At 40.3% G+C, this 16,953-nt stretch overlaps 1 protein-coding gene across 4 annotated transcripts in view; it reads left to right on the forward strand.

Moving 5' to 3' along the window:
• The window catches only part of rmnd1 (required for meiotic nuclear division 1 homolog), a 138,454-nt gene that overhangs the window by 94,721 nt on the left and 26,780 nt on the right, over nt 1-16,953 (forward strand). For 2 of the 4 annotated variants that reach the window (XM_072265627.1, XM_072265626.1), the window contains 4 exons: nt 5,655-5,761; nt 7,400-7,464; nt 7,659-7,735; nt 10,934-11,054. In XM_072265627.1, coding sequence (XP_072121728.1) covers nt 5,655-5,761; nt 7,400-7,464; nt 7,659-7,735; nt 10,934-11,054 — 370 coding nt within the window. Of the gene's footprint in view, nt 1-5,654; nt 5,762-7,399; nt 7,465-7,658; nt 7,736-8,286; nt 8,478-10,933; nt 11,055-16,953 lie in introns of those variants that run through there. The other 2 variants (XR_011886866.1, XM_072265629.1) reach the window with 2 other exon arrangements.

A 16,953-nucleotide genomic window follows, 5' to 3' on the forward strand; every position in this document is an offset into this window, starting at 1 on the left:
GTTCACATGTTCATTTGCCAATACCTTAAATCTAATGAAGAAATTCAGCTCACTCTAGGTCCAATAGCTGTGGTCACTGCACCAATCACATGTTTGTACAAATATAAATGTGCTAATTATCTTCCATTCATATATAAGAATTTCCTGGAGTAATATTTCACAAAACTATTTTTATATCTTGTCTAGTGTAATGCGACAGAGGTAATTCGTAATTTCGTTGCAATTTATCATATAAAAGAACGTGGTTCAATTTGACCACAACACACAGTGAACTAGGAAACTAGAATGTTCAAATTCATTATGTTAATTGTATTGGTAAAAAAGGAAATTGGCCAAAGTATATTAGGAAATTAGATTTAAATGTTTATTGATAGATACAGAAATGACAAATATTTGTAACACATTTTCATTTATTTCAGTATGTAGCATTGAAGAATGGTAGATAGATTGAAAGATAGATGCTTTATTAATCCCAAAGAAAATTACAGTGTCACAGTAACATTACAATGCAGGTATACAGATATTAGAAGAGATGTACGAAAGAATAAAAGGTAAGTTACCTCAAACAGTCTTACCGGAGGAGGTCGTCACTTCCCCAGCTATACAATGACTCGTTATAGAGCCTAATGGCAGAGAGTAAGAATGACCTCATGTAGCGTTCTTTGGAGCAGGACAGTTGTTTTAGTCTATTACTAAAAGTGCTCCTCTGTTCAGCCAAGGTGGAATGCAGAGGGTGAGAAACATTGTCCAGGATTGCCAGGATTTTCTGGAGGGTCCTTTGTTCTACCACAGCCTCCACTGTGTCTAGTTTGACTCCTATTACAGAGCCAGCCTTTCTTATCAGTTTATTGAGCCTGTTGGTATCACTCGTGCTGATGCCATTGTCCCAGCACACCACCACATAGAAGATTGTACTGGCAACAGCAGACTTGGTATAACATGTGAAGGAGAGGCCTGCATACTCCAAAGGACCTCAGTCTCATCAGGAAGTAAAGGTGACTCTGGCCCTTCTTGTACACAGCCTCTGTGTTGGTGCTCCACTCAAGTCTGTCATCCAGGTGCACCCCCAGGTACTTGTAGGTCCTCACCACTAATAGTAACAGGCAGCAATGCAGGCATAGTCTTCCTATAGTCCAACACCATCTCCTTTGTCTTACTGATGTTGAGCTGCAAATGATTCAGCTTGCACTATTTGACAAAGTCCTCCACCAGGGCCATGTATTAATCCTCCCATTCTCCCTTTATACACCCAACTTATTGCTAAGTCATCAGAGAACTTCTGCAGATGACATGACTCAGTGTTGTATCTAAAGTCTGAGGTATACAGGGTAAACAGGAAGGGAGACAATACAGTCCCCTGTGAGGCCCTAGTGCTGCCTGTTAGCTATGTCTGACACCAGTTCTGAAGCTGCACAAACTGTGGGCTGCCAGTCAGGTAGTGCATTATCCAGGATACAATGGAAGTGCCAATCTGCACTGAACAGCGCTTTTCCTCCAGCAATGAGGGCTGTATGGTAATGAAGGCACTTGAGAAATCAAAAAACATGATCCCTACAGTCCTCCTCTGCCTATCCAAATGGGAGTAGGCTCTGTTCAGCTGATAGATGACAGCATCTTCGATTCCAATGTGCCCCTGATAGGCAAACTTCAGGGAATCAAGGGTTGATCTAACCAGGGGTCAGAGGTGAGCCAGGACCAGCCTCTCCAGGGTCTTCATGATGTGTGAGGTCAGGAGTGGCCCTGAACTCCATAATTATTCAAGACCTTCGGTGGGCCTTTCTTGGGTACTGGGACCACACATGATGTTTTCTAAACAGTCAGGGCCCTTTCTGGGCTGAGACTCAGATTGAAAATACGCTAGAGAACTCCACACAGCTGCTCAGCGCACTCTTTCAGGATCTTGGGGTTCTCACCATCCTGTCCCAATGTTTTGCCATGTCTGAGTTTCCCCAGAGCCCTCTCACCTGCTCAGTAGTGAAGGTAACTCAATGGGGAAAGTGATCCACCCATGGATAACTAAAGAGATCAAACAGTATTAGATTAAAGGAAGTAACTTCCGAAGTTGTGAAACAACGCAGAGTCCTGTGAACCAGGTAATTATAACCTAAAAGCTGATGAAGGAAAGATGGAACATAAAAGTAAACTGGCACAATAGGAGCTTCTACAATTCTGTAAAACTGGAAGAAAGTGGCAAAAGCAAATATAGAGCCTCTAAATTGCGGAGACTGGAGACGTAATATCTGGGAATAAAGAAATGCATAAGGTGTGAAATAAACATTTCATAATTGTATTGTAGATGACACAATAAAATTAGCTGCATCAGGAATCAAAAGTCTATTGAGAATGAGGAGCTTTAATATTACACTGTAGAAACAGGTAGAAACTGAAAATCCAACAATACGGTGCACCTGAAACAGGGGCTATAGACATAATGAATACATTAGTGATCTTACATACATCATAAAGGTAACAGATGTTATACTAGCATCATAATATGATTAGGCAGTCAATGTGGTTTTTGAAAAGTATTGACAAATTTTTGGAGAATATTTTAAAAAAATGATAGCTTCAAAAAACTAGACACAGTACATATGATTTTCAAAATGCAGTTGCTATATTATAAAGTAAACCTCTCATTAAGGTTGGGGTTAAGAATCTAATATTGATTAAGAATTGGTAAAGGGCAGAAGTTAGCGTAGGAACAAATATTTTTCTTCCCAGTGTGACAGGCTGATATTTGTGAATACCACAAGGATCATGATCCCTGGAGGGCCTCAACTACGAGGGGTGATTGATAAGTTCGTGCCCTAAGGTAGAAGGAGTCAATTTTAGAAAACCTAGCACATTTATTTTTACATTTACACACACAGTCCAGTGGTCGTGGAGCATACAGATCCCTTTTTTGTAGAAGTCGGCGTCTTGGACCTCCAGAAAGTGGTCCACGGCAGGGGTGAATGATAGGTTTGTGGCTTAAGGTAGAAGGAGATGAGTTATTAACTTCAAACTTTCTGCATTTTCACTCAAAGAGTTGAACTGCACATGCATGTAACAAGAGTGGTATAACTCATCTCCTTCTACCTTAGGCCACGAACTTATCAATCACCCCTGCTATGGACCACCTGGAGGTCCAAGATGCTCTTGTTACATGCATATGCAGTTCAACTCTGAGTGATAATGCTGAAAGTTTGGTTAGTAACTCATCTCCTTCTACCTTAGGCCACAAGCTTATCAATCACCCTTGCTGTGGACCAGTTCTACAAAAAAGGGATCCGTATGCTCCACGACCACTGAACTAAGTGTGTACATGTAGGAGGGGACTGTGTTGAAAGATAAATGTAATTAATTTGCTAGGTTTTCTAAAATTGACTCTTTCTACCTTAGGCCACGAACTTATCAATCACCCCTTGTACTTACAAACTGTATAAGTGAGTTGGATATTTAACAATCTGTCCTGCAGTCTGATGGTGCAAAACTGGATGGAAATGTGAGAATGATTAATCTGCATAGGAATCTGGACAGTTGAAATGAGTCAGCAGGAACATGGCTGACAGACTATGATGTGAAAAAGTAGAGATTATTTACCTTGATGGGAGAAATTAAAAAAAATGTGTTATGTGGTGAGAAATTAATAAACGTTGGTGTTCGGAGAGATCTGGATATGCTGGTGCAAAGCTTATATGCAAGTAAGACAAGCAATGAGAAAAAAGCATGATATTTGGCACTTATTGTAAAGTTGTTGCAGTAAGAAAGCTTTGGTACAACTACATTGCAGAGGTGTGTGCAGCTTTATTCACCATAAGTAAGAAAGATTATACTTTAATTGGCGGTGGTGCAGTGCATTTGTGGCATTTGGGGTGAAAAGTTGACACGTGAGAAGTGATTAGTCTACACAGAACTTAGAAAATTGAGAGCTGACCTCATTGTAACAGTTTTATGTGAGAGAGATTAAGACGGTAGTAGTTGAGTGGCAGTTTCCCCTGGCTGGAGGATCCAAGAATAGGAATGTGATCGCCAGATGCTTAACAATGAGATAAGGAATGTATTTACTCAGTGAGTTAATAATCTTTGGAATGTGAAATTTAGACTGCTGTAGCAGTGCATTCACTGAGCACGTTTGAGGGTATCTGTGGATTTTGATAACTGCAAGAAGAGAATTAGAATATCTCATCGAAAAGGGGAGCAGTGATGGACTGTTACTCCTACATCACCACCAATTTCTTTCTTTCCTTATGAAAGTTGACTTTGATTTGATTTTCTTTTAGCTGTGGTATAAAAGATACTATTTTGGTCCAAGTGTAGTTTACAACTGGGTTTCGGGGTGGAGATACATCTCTACCTAAAGAGGTGTAAGGCACTTCTTCCCTCTGCTAGCGTGTAGATCATTCTCGGGCAAGCTGTAGCCCTGATTAGCCCCCCCCCCCCCCCGAAAAGGGTCACATGAAGCCATGGGAGCATGGTCGTATGAGCAGCAGATGCATATCACAAGTCCTGGTTATGCAACTACTGATGCCCGGCAGACAATCTCTGAAGAGTGTTGATAATGGCCGAGGTCACCTGTCTTGTAAATACACGACCCAGAAAAAGGCAATGGCAAATCCCTTCTGTAGGAAACTTTGCCAAGGATAAGCTTGGTACAGATGGAAGACCATGATCGCCCATGTCACACGTTATGGCACATGATGATGATGGTTTATAAGCCCACTTGGGGAAAAACACGCTAACACATGCTTCCTTAAAAATGTGTGAGATCATTTTTGGACAAACACTAGCATGTATTGTAGATGGCGGTGTTGATACTGAGCAAAGTCTTGGCTTATAGGATGACATTGTTCAGTTGGTAAATGGGCAGATGGAATTTAATTTTGGTCAGTATGAGGTAATGCACTTTGGATGGACTAATGATTTTGGACATGCACAATGAATGATAGGAACCTAAGGAATACTGAGGACAGAAGCTCAAGGATCCTTGAAGGTGGCAACACAGGTTTAATAGTTGGTGAAAGCAAACAGGATACTTAGCTTCATTAGCCAGGGCATTGTATACTACAGCAAGGATGTTATAGTGCAACTTTGTAAAACATTGGTTGGACCATAACTGAAGAATTGTATACAATATTGATCCTTATGCCATGGGATCAGTATTGCATTGGAGAGGATGTGGGGAGATTTACCATGCTGTTGTCCACGATGGAGAATAAACTGAGTTTATTTTCATGGATTAATAACTGAAGGGTAAGTTCGCAAAAGATGTACGAAACTGAGGGCATAGATAGGGCGGGCAGTAGAAAACTTTTCCCCTTAACAAAGGCATATAAAACTAAAGAGTGGAGGTCTAGCATAAGGGGAAGAGCTGTAGCAGGGACCTGAGGAAGAACTTCTTCACCCAGGGATGGTTGGAATGTGGAGTGCACTGGCTGAGTTGGTGGTGGAGGCAGGTACTCTCACAGGTGATTGTGTCTAAGCCTTTCATGCCTTGGTGATTTGTGCTGTAAAATGGGATTAGTATAAATGGTAACTTGATGGTTAGTATGGACGTAATGGACCAAAGGGCCTGGTTTTGTGGTGCATGACTCCTATATAGGTAGGAGTTTACACAATAAACAACTGTCCAGTATAATCATTATGCAAAACATTAATTAATTTATTTCATGTAGCGGACATTCAAAGCTGCATCGAGGAGAGATTTTATTGAATTCCTGCCTTGACTCTGGTGAATCTATTTTGGAAAAGTTTGCGTTTTCAAATGCACTTTCCTTGTCAGGTGAGATATATGCCTTTTTGGTTTTGTGATCCTTAATTGTATATTCGAGGTTATTGTAAGATGAACATTTCACAATGCTGGCAGTGCTTTTATATTTTTAATACTAAATTGCCCATGAACCATTTATTTTGACAATTTTTTTTTCTGAATAAATATCCCTTTGAAGATTATGCCATAATATAAATGAAAATTACTTTGTTATTTGCCCTTTTTTAATGTAGAGAAACTATAGAACATATGTAAAGTAGCAGATGACACCAAGATTAGGGGCATAGTGGAGAGTGAGCAAGTCAATCAAAGCTCGCAGCTGGATTCAGATCTGTTGGAAAAGTGGGTTGAAAACTGGCAGATGGAATATAATGCAGACAAGTGTAAGATGTTGCACGGGGAGGACAAACCAGGGAGGGATTTACACAGTGAACGTAGGTCACCAAGGAGTGTGGTAGAACAGGGATCTGGAAATACACATCTATAATTCCTTGGAAGTGGCATCACCAGTAGATAAAGTCATAAAGAGAGCTTTTGGCACATTGGCCTTCACAAACCAAAGTATTGAATATGGGAGTTGGGATGTTATGTTGAAGTTACAAAAGAAATTCGTGAGGCCTAATTTGGAGTATTGTGTTCAGTTCTGGTCAACTACCTACAGGAAAGATATTAATAAGATTGAAAGAGTGCAGAGAAAATTTACAAGGATGTTGTCAGGACTTGATTTATAGGGAAAGATTGAATAGGTTTTTACTTTATTCCCTAGAGCATGGGAGAATGAGGAGAGATTTGATAGAGATATACAAAATTATGAGGGGCAGAGATAGGGTAAATGCAAACAGGCTTTTACCACTGAGGTTGGGTGAGACTAGAGCCAGAGGTCATGGGTTAAAGGTAAAAGTGAAATGTTTAAAGGGAACATGAGGGGGAACTTCTTCACTCAGAGGGTTAGAATATGGATCAACCTGCCAGCAAAAGTGGTGAATGAGGGTTTGATTTCAAAATTTTATAAAAGTTTGGGTAAGTATAAGAATTGAGGGGTATGAAGGGCTATGATTCAGATGATTGACAGAATATAGTTCAGCACGGACTAGGTAGGGTGAAGGGCCTGGTACTCTATGACTCTGACTCTACCTGGGCCCTCTACACTCAGTCTCAGTGACAAAGCAATAATAATATGGCTATTTTTAAGGCTAGTTTCTCCATGGAGGAGACAGCTCAAGATCATGGATTTCTTGAAAGGTTCCTCAGAATGGGATCAATCGTATGGCCAGTCACATAGCTGGGATTAGGGTCATATGGGTTAGTGGGGTTAGCCCTTAACAGTTTTCATTCTCATAAAGGCATTAATAAATCGATCATGTTAACAAAGCTTTGGCATTTTTCATGGTGGTTTTTTAGTGCCAACCTGGAATTTATCAGATTTGTCTAATTTGGTGTCATCTCTTGCTGTTTTGCATCTTTAAACACTTCACAAGTAGAAGAATGGATATTGCATGATATGATATAATGTTGCTGCAATGATAGAACAGTGTCAATATCAAATCCATTTCACCATCAAAAATCCACAAGAATAAGGTAATTTACTTGCAAATTGCTGAAATAATTCACAATTTTTAACATTTGTTATGTTTCTAATTATTTTTGTAGTGAAACTTGCCATTTGGGAGGTGTCACTTGATAATTTTGTTGAGTCCATTCAGTTTATTCCTGAGGTGAGTAATGTAATAGTTCTGTGCTTCAGACTGATGAACAATATAATATTGATTAACATAAAATTAACGTGGATGGTAAATATTGAGCAAATACCGTGGATAATGACTCTTAAAGATGGAAATGTTTTAAGAACATTTCTGAGGTGTAATGTTCCTTGATATTCTTACATTTTATGATTTAATCTACTCTTCAGATGCTGAAAGCTGGAAAACAGGTGAAACTTTCACGATCAGAAGTTATGCAGAAAATTGGTCAACTATTTGCCTTGAGGTAAAAATCATAAGAAAGACTATTTTAAACAGTAAAGGACAGATTACAAAAACATTCTGGAATTAACTCTATGGCCAGATGTATCCACAATTTCATGAATTTCCTCATTAGAAAACAAGTTTCTCACTTGGAACTTTATCAGATATTCTTCAAGAATCCATAAAAGTGCCTGACATCTGTTGGCATTGCTGTGTCCAAGAAATTTCTCTGGTTCATCGTACATGAATTATCCCTTATAAATCCACACTGGTGCAGTCTGGCCACCGAAAAATTTCATGACATTCATTCACGATGTCCTTCATCACTCTCATAAACCTCTGACAAAAGATGTTAGAGTAGTTGGTTTATGATCCACTGCTTGCCCTCTTTTGCATTTCAGCAGGTGGCATGCAGTTTTCTAGTCCTAGGGAACACCCTGCTACCAGTCAGTACACATTTAGAATGGTGCTAGTAACAGTAAGATTGGTGTATATTTTAGCTATATCAAAGTTCAACATTTATTATCAAAGTATGTATACAGTATACAGCCCTGAAATTTGTCTTCCCTGCAGACAGTCACAACAAAGAAGAACCATGAACCAACCTTTTTGAAGAAAAGCATCAAACCTCCACCCTCACATGGGGTAAACACCAACAAAAAATCAAGGGAAAATAATATAAAACACAAAACCAGAAGGCTTATTTCAGTACCGTTTATGCACTTTTTGTCAACTTGAACATCTACAGGATACATTTTTTATTGGTTAATATGCCATTTGTGATATATGTACTGTGTTTTGCACCTTGATCCTTCAGGAATGTTGTTTTGTTCAGCTGTATACTTGTGTAGAGCTGAGTGATAATAAATTTGAACTTGAACTGTATCAGAAATGCAGACCTGGGAGGATTCTAGTTAGTTGATGAGTAGTGTTCTGTCCTCCCTTTAGAACTCCAGGAAGGAAGCCATTTGGAATGAAGGATTTGGCTGTAATATAGTAATTTTATGCATTATTGGTTAAGTCAGTTTTGCCGAGTCTCCTTCCCACCTTAATTTCCTAGTAACATCTGGAGTCCTATTCTCTTTGTCTTTATAAGTAATGAGACAAGGTGACTAATCTACATAATCACCATTTTTTTTCATTTGTAATATCAAAATTATTGTTTTTCAAGCATTACAGATTTATCTTGACTTATGTCATTTTCCTAATGAAATTGTCAACTTTTATGTCTTATCCTTCCATACACCCTGTGGTTTTGAAGCTCTTATTCATTGCTCTTCACCTTCTGTTTTTTTTTGGTGTATCTTTGCATTTGCCAAGGTCTCTTATTTTTTTTCTCTCTTTTAGTTTTGTGCTTCTATATTTCTTTAGTCTACTGCTTTGTCTTTGAAAAGGTATGCTTTCATTCCTCAAGTATAAACTGATTCGGTATTACCCCCCCCCACAAAAAAAATTATTTTTTAAAAATCTTGTAGTGATCTGCCACTGCAAAAGATACAAGAACTAACAGAGATTTGCTCCATTTATCATCTGATTAGTTGCTGTCACATTGTGTGGTGCTCAGTCTTGCTGAGATCTATAATCTTATTAGCAGCTTTGCTTTTCTCCCTTTAGGATGTTAAACTCTTATTATATTATGGTCACTATTAGATAAATGTTAATGCAGCATTAGGCTATTAACTAAATCTGGCTTATTGTTCATTCAGTCTCATGTGACTCCTTGTTAGAGAACCATGTTCATGCACTTTACCACTTCATGTCTGCCACAAGTAGATCTTATACATATCTCTCATTACGCTCTTAATTTTGTAGCACTATTTGCTTTTTAAATTAAAATTGCCTCATACAATAAATGCTTAAGGGTTTTGCCTTCACCACATAATTTATTAGAAATGTAAGTGGAGGTTTCCCAACATCCAGCTGGAAATAATCAAAGTAGAGCTGGATTAATTTTGATGGCATTGATGCAACCTTTCACTGAAAAAAGTTGTTAACTTAATGATTGTATTGCTGACATTTATTAATAAATGTATACCTAGAATTATCAGATTCCTCATTGCTAATTATTCTAAATACAAGGTTGCTATCGTTACATGATAAGTAAGAATTCTGACTGCAAAATGCAGAATAACTTAACTGGTCTGTCTGACAAGATAGAAACTGTATACAACATGTTATTATATACATTTTTCATGTCCCTGTCAGGAGGTCACTAAATGCTTTACGCTTAGGTGTAGTCACAATTGTAGTGTTGGCAGTGCATCAGAAATATTGAATTCAGCATGCAAAGTGACATAATAATGACCAGATAATCTGTCTAAGAAATGAAGAATGACGGAGAAATATTCACCAGGATATCAGGATTACTCCCCAGCTCTTCAAAATAGTACCATGCTGGCCTCCACATGGAATCCAATGGAGTAGCATGAACTTCTGCAGGCCTCCCAGCTCTCAGGCTCAGAAATCTGACCAGGCATATAGTATTGTTAAATTTATGAAAGTCAGCTGCCAAGAGGAAGATCACCAGAACCTCTTGTTTCATCAATTATTTTTGGTAAGTGGCTAATGTTAAAACTTGTTTCTGTTTATCACAATTACTCTCAGTAACATTGATAGCATTGACAGCTGTTGAGCCTGGTTGTGAAAGCTGTTTTGCCAGCGGAGGCTAGCATTGAAAATGAAGGTACACTGCAATACACCTCATCAGTGTGCTGGATCCCTATGGGAAACTGCTCCCACAACCACTTTGGGTGAGACAGTAACGTAGCCCAAGGGCAGGCTCCTCTATCATGGAGCACCAATTTCTCCCTCAATCTTCATTTCTTCATTATTCTTCACAATAAGGGAAGAAATTAGTAATGGAACTCCTGATTTGATTTTGAACCAAACATCTTCAGGTAGCACAGGTTTCAGGGATGGTGACAGTCGAGATTGTTATACTATTTGTGGTAACTGCCTGCTTTCCATACATCTAAATCTGAGCACGAATAGCAGTAGAACTGAGTTGTTACGTTTTTCATTGAGGAGGAGTCTAGAATATGAAAGGTGTAATCTAAGAAAATTAAAGAATTTCTTATGAAGGGAAAGCATTTATTTCAGATTTTTCATTTGCATATTTTTTACTGATGACTACTGGATTAGTTTGTAAATATTAATGTAAGAAATCAGTGGCACTCTCAGATCGGATCTGTCTTATTACCTTAAATTTATCCCCTTTCAGACATCGTATCAACTTGAGTTCAGATCTCTTGATGACACCTGACTTTTACTGGGACAGAGAGCACCTAGAACAACTCTATGACAAAACCTGCCAGTTTCTGAACATCAACCGGCGTGTAAAGGTGTGTGTTGACCCAAGAAATAAGATAATTATCACTCTTTGTAGTTGCTCAAAGTTCAAAGTAAAATTTATTATCAGAGTACATACATGTCACCACATACAACCGTGAGATTCTGTTTCTGTGGGCATACTTAGCAAATGTAAAGAACAGTATCTGTAAATTATAACACCAGATACTGCTAACTGTGCAAATACAGGTATAAATAAATAGCAATAAATAACGAGTATGAAATAACAATATAACAGAGTCTTTAAATGAGTGTAGCTATTCCCTTTTGTCCAAGAGCCTGATGGCTGAGGGGTAGTAACTGCTCTTGAACCAGGTGGTGCAAGTTCTGAGGCACCTGTACCTTCTACCTGCTGGCAACAGTGAGAAAAGAGCATGGCCTGGGTGGTGAGGATCTTCAATGATGGATGGTGCTTTCCTATGGCAACATTTCATGTAGATATGCTCAATGGTTGGTAGGGCTTTACCTGTAATGTACTGGGCTGAATCCACTACATTTTGTAGGATGTTTCACTCAAAGGCATTGGTGTTCCCATACAAGGCCGTAATGCAGCCAGTCAACACACTTACCAACCCACATCTATTGAAGTTTGCCACGGTTTGCCATAACATGCCAAACCTCTGCAGACTCCTGAGGAAGTAGAGGCGCTGTTGTGCTTTCTTTGCAATAATATTTATTTGATGGGTCTAGGACAGTTCCTCCTGAGATAGTGACACCCAGGAATTTAAAGTTACTGACCCTCTTCATCTCTGATCCTCCGATGATTACTGGCCCATGGACCTCTGGCTTCCCTCTCCTGAAGTATACAATCAGTTCCTTGGTCTTATTGACATAAGTGAGAGGTTGTTGTTATTACACCACTCAGCCAAGTTTTCAGGCTCCTTCTTGTATGCTGATTCATCACCCCCTTTGACACAGCCCACAACAGTAGTGTCATCAGCAAACTTGTATATGGTGTTGGAGTTGTACTTAGCCACGCAGTCATAGGTGTAAAGTGAGTAGAGCAGGGGGCTAAGCACAATCCCCTGCAGTGCTCCTGTGCTGATGAATATTGTGGAGGAGATGTTTTTGCCAATCCGAACTGACTGAGGTCTACAAGTGAGGAAATCCAGAATCCAATTGCACAAGGGGGGTGTTAAGGTCCAGGTCTTGGAGTTTTCTGATTAGCTTTGAGGGAGTGATGGTGTTAAATGTTGAAATGTAATCGACAAAGAGCATCCTGATGTATGTATCTTTGCTATCCAGATGTTCTAGGGTTGTGTGAAGAGCCAACGAGGTAGCTTCTGCTGTAGACCGGTTGCTTTGGTAGGTGAATTGGAGCGGATCCAAGTTGCCACTCAGACAGGAGTGGATATGCTTCAACACCAGCCTCTCATACACCTCATCATTGTGGATATAAGTGCCACTGGGCGATAGTCATTTAGGCAGGCCGCCACGCTCTTTTTGAGCATCACTACAATTGAAACCTGCTTGAAGCAGGTGGGTGCCACACACTGCGGGAGTAAGAGATTGAAGATCTCCGAGAATACACCAGCCAGTTGGTCAGTACAGCTCTTCAGTACTCGACCAGGTACTCCGTCTGGACTGGATGCTTTCTCTGGATTCACTCTCTTGAAGGCAGCCTGCACATCATCTTCAGATACTGAGACCGAAGGATCATCGGAATATATGGGGGTGCGCGATTGTTCCTCCCTGTCCTGGTGGTCAAAGCAAGCATAGAAGGCATTGAGCACATCGGGAAGCAAAGCTCTGCTATCCCCTATGTCGCAAGAATTAACTTTGTAGGAGCTTATGGCATTCAAACCCTGCCACAGCTGTCATGTATCCCTCATTGAATCCAGTATAGTCTGGAATCTCCTCTTCCCCCAAGAGATGGCTTTCCAGAGATCATACCTGCACATCTTGTAGCATTCTTGATCTCAAGACTTGAATGCCTCTGATCTGGCTCTCAGCAGGTCTGGATTTCATTATTCATCCAGGGCTTCTGATTGGGGAAAACCCTGAATGATTTCGTGGGGACACACTTGTCTACAGTGCAGTCATTCAGGTCCTCAGATGAATTCTTGAACACAGCCTAACCCACTGACTTAAAGCAATCCTGTAACTGTTTCTCAGCCTCTCGTGACCACCTCTTAGTTGTCTTGATCTCTGGAGCCTTGCTGTTTAGGCTTTGTCTGCATACAAATGTGAGGAGTACAGCCGAATGAACTGACTTACCAAAATGTTGTCTTGGGAAGGAAGGATAGGCATTCCTATTGTTCCTTGTGTTGGAAGAATAGAATTAACTCTGTGCTGCCTATGACAGACCTGCACGGATAGAGAAGGCAAGGCAGAAATAGGCATACGACATTATTGTTTCAGTTCTCTGAAGAGACTGGGGTTCTTGCTAGTGTTGTAGAATTTGCTGTGATGGTTATGTTTCATTTACAAGAAAAGGATTTGATGGAATTTCTCTATATAATTAAGTGTTATGATTCTTTTCATCTTAAATATTTTTCATAATGTAGGTGTTGCTGACAAAGTTCAGCATATATTGTTCATCCTTATTTGAATCACCTCCTTGAATCACTGCAGATCTTCTGATGATGATACTCTCCCAATACCATTGGATTCGAAGTTCCAATGAGGAAGGAACTGTGATTATACACTCAGTGAACATTTCATTAGGTACACCTGTGCACCTCATTGCAGATATCTAATCAGCCAATCATGTGTCAACAACTCAATTCATAAAAGCAAGCAGACATGGTCAAGAGATTCATTTGTTGTTCAGACCAAACATTAGAATGGGGAAGAAATTCAATATAAGTGACTTTGACTGTGGAATGATTGTTGGTGCCAGACAAGATATTTTGAGTATCTTGAAACTGCTGATCTCCTGGGATTTTTATGCACAATAATCTCTAGTTTACAGAGAATTACACAAAAACAAAAAAGGAAGTGTCTTGTTAATGAGAGTGGTCAGAGGAGAATTGCCAAACTGGTTCAAGCTGACAGGAAGGCAACAATAATTCAAATACAGGTTTCCCCCACCATCCGAAGGTAGAGCATTCCTATGAAACGGTTTGGAAGCTGGAATGTCGTAAAGCGAAGAAGCAATTACCATTTATTTATATGGGAAATTTGTGAGCGTTCGCAGACCCAAAAATAACCTACCAAATCATGCCAAATAACACATAAAACCTAAAATAACAGTAACATATAGTAAAAGCTGGAATGATATGATAAATACACAGCCTATATAAAGTAGAAATACTTTTCTACAATCATTGCCACACTGTTTTCCATAGCGAAAATCTCACGCAAGCGCTCTTGGCAGAAACACTCTCTCCAGTAACCTTTAAGCTATGAAGCTGCCAAATCATACCAAATAACGCATAAAAATACACAGCCTATATAAAGTAGAAATAATGTATGTACAGTGTAGTATCACTTACCAGAATTGGGAAGACAGCGCCGAGCACACTGATGATGGTGTGTTAGGCTGAGTCGTCGGAGGTTGGGGTGGTGCAGTGGACCCCAACTGCCAGGCCGCCAACCGATACCGATCCACGAAGAATGCAGAGGTACAGCGGTAGCCGGGACGCACCCAGCACACCTTTAAGAAAAAAGCTGAAATAAGCTAATTAATTAGGTGCCGCCTGGCACGTAAATGTCCCAGATCAGAGGCGACGCAATCGGCAATCGCCTCTGATCTGGGCAGACAGTTATGTGCCAGGAAGCACCTAATTAATTGGCATGTTTATTTCGGCTTTATTCTTAAAGGTGTGTTGAGTGCGTCCTGGCTACCGCTGCATTCTCCGTGGCCCGGGGGTTAGGGTGGTGGGACACTGAGGTGTCATCTCATCATTATCTATTTCCATCAGGCAGGCAGGTCATCTTCTATGTCTGCCTGCCTCGATGTCGAAGGTCGAGGTTCGTCGTCTGCTGTGGCTGATGTGGAAGGCTTGAAAAACGACAGTGTACTTGACTGCTTAGCCTCGCGCATTTTTCTATCATACAGTTCTTTGTAAGCACTCAAACCATCTTGCAAATATGCCCTAGACTGATGTACCCTTTCAAAATTAAAGTTGTACTTTTCTGCAATCATTGTTGTCAATTGCAGCGAAAATCTCACGCAGTTCCTTCACGTTCAATTCCTGGATGACTTCACTTTTGGTCCGTTCGTTACTGCATTCAGTTTCGATTGTTATCCTTTCCTCTTCCAATTGCATCAGCTCTTCATTTATCAGTTCTTGGTCATGGGATGCCAAACCTCTTCAACATCATCTTCGTCAACTTCCACAAGCCAAACACACTTTGTCCTTACTTTGTTCACCATGATCGAAACGCTTAATTATGTCTACTTTTACGCTAAGTGTACACCCTTACGAGCTCTTTTAGGCTTTTCCGATACCTTAGAACTCATCTTGCTAACGGCTACTCATAGGCACATGTTTAAGCAATGCCAGCAAGAATGCAGTTCCGGGGGAGAAGCTTGGCTGCTCGGGGCGTGCACTGCCTTTTTTCGTAACAGCGAAAACACCTTCTGTTAGCAAAAACAGGTAACTAATGTAGGTCTTTTGTAACAGCGAGGTTTCGTAAAGCGAACGTTCGAAAAGCAGGGGACACCTGTAGTCTTGCATCTCTGAGCACACAACATGTCGAACCTTGAAGTGGATGAGCTACAGCACCAGAAGACCACAAACATGCACTTAGTACCTAATTAGGTACCTCCTGTACCTAATAAAGTGGCCAATGAGTGTATCTGCAAGTCAGGAGAATGTGCATCTTGGAGGTGTTCCTGGGCACCTGCTGATAGGAGGAAGATAATGTCGCAGCTGAAGATGATTGGGTCCAAGATGCAGCTTCAAGGAGCCCCTGTAGTGATGTTCTGGGGCATCCAGCAATCATAACAATCTTAAAAACGCAAACACAAGGAAATCTGCAGATGCTGGAAATTCAAGCAATACTCATAAAAAATGCTGGTGAACGCAGCAGGTCAGGCAGCATCTATAGGAAGAGGTACATTCGACGTTTTGGGCGACGTCAGGACGAAAGGTCTCGGCCCGAAACGTCGACTGTACCTCTTCCTATAGATGTTGCCTGGCCTGCTGCATTCACCAGCATTTTTTGTGTGTGTTGATCATAACAACCTTGCATTGTTTGAGGAAGTCATACCAAATGGTCAACCACTGATGTGTTTTCCTCTTGATGTTCATGTCATCAGGGTTGGAAAATCAAATACTGCCTTGTGGTGTCTGCTTACCTCTAGGATTCAGTTTATTAGGCCATGCTGAGGTCTGAAGCCAAGGTGACATAGCAAAAACTTAAACTAAGCATCAGTGAGCAGGTTCTTAAGATAATTGCCACAGGCTGGCGATTGAAAATGAACTGATTGATTGGTAATTAACTTAATTGGATCAATCCTCCTTTTCTAAAGGCTTATCTGAACGATTTTCTTGAGTGGTGGAACTTGCATTTACAGTACAGCAGCCAGGATGTCTGTTTTCATAGACTTGCTGAATCCATTACTTTCAGCCATCACTTGATATGATATGGAGTAAACAGAATTCTCCTCTTACAAAGTTCATAGTACATTTATTATCAACGTGTGTATACTATATACAGCCTTGAGATTCATCTCCTTACAGGCAGCCACAAATCAAGGAAATCCAATAGAACCCATTTGTTAAAAAATACCATCAAAAGCCCTATGTGCAGAAAAGAAAAACAAATTGTGCAAACAATAAAAATAGAGTATATCTCACGTAGTGGTAAACTTAACACTGGCCTATCCCCAACACCCTGACCTTTTCAGTCTGGTCTGGCGTTTAAGTTGGTCAAACCTGGAGTTCTTTCTTGCTTGCAGACGCAGGCCCTGCTGCTTCAATACGCTCTCAGGCCTGGGAC

The sequence above is a fragment of the Mobula birostris genome, chromosome 8 (assembly GCF_030028105.1).
Source record: "Mobula birostris isolate sMobBir1 chromosome 8, sMobBir1.hap1, whole genome shotgun sequence".
In the NCBI taxonomy this organism is placed as follows: domain Eukaryota; kingdom Metazoa; phylum Chordata; class Chondrichthyes; order Myliobatiformes; family Myliobatidae; genus Mobula; species Mobula birostris.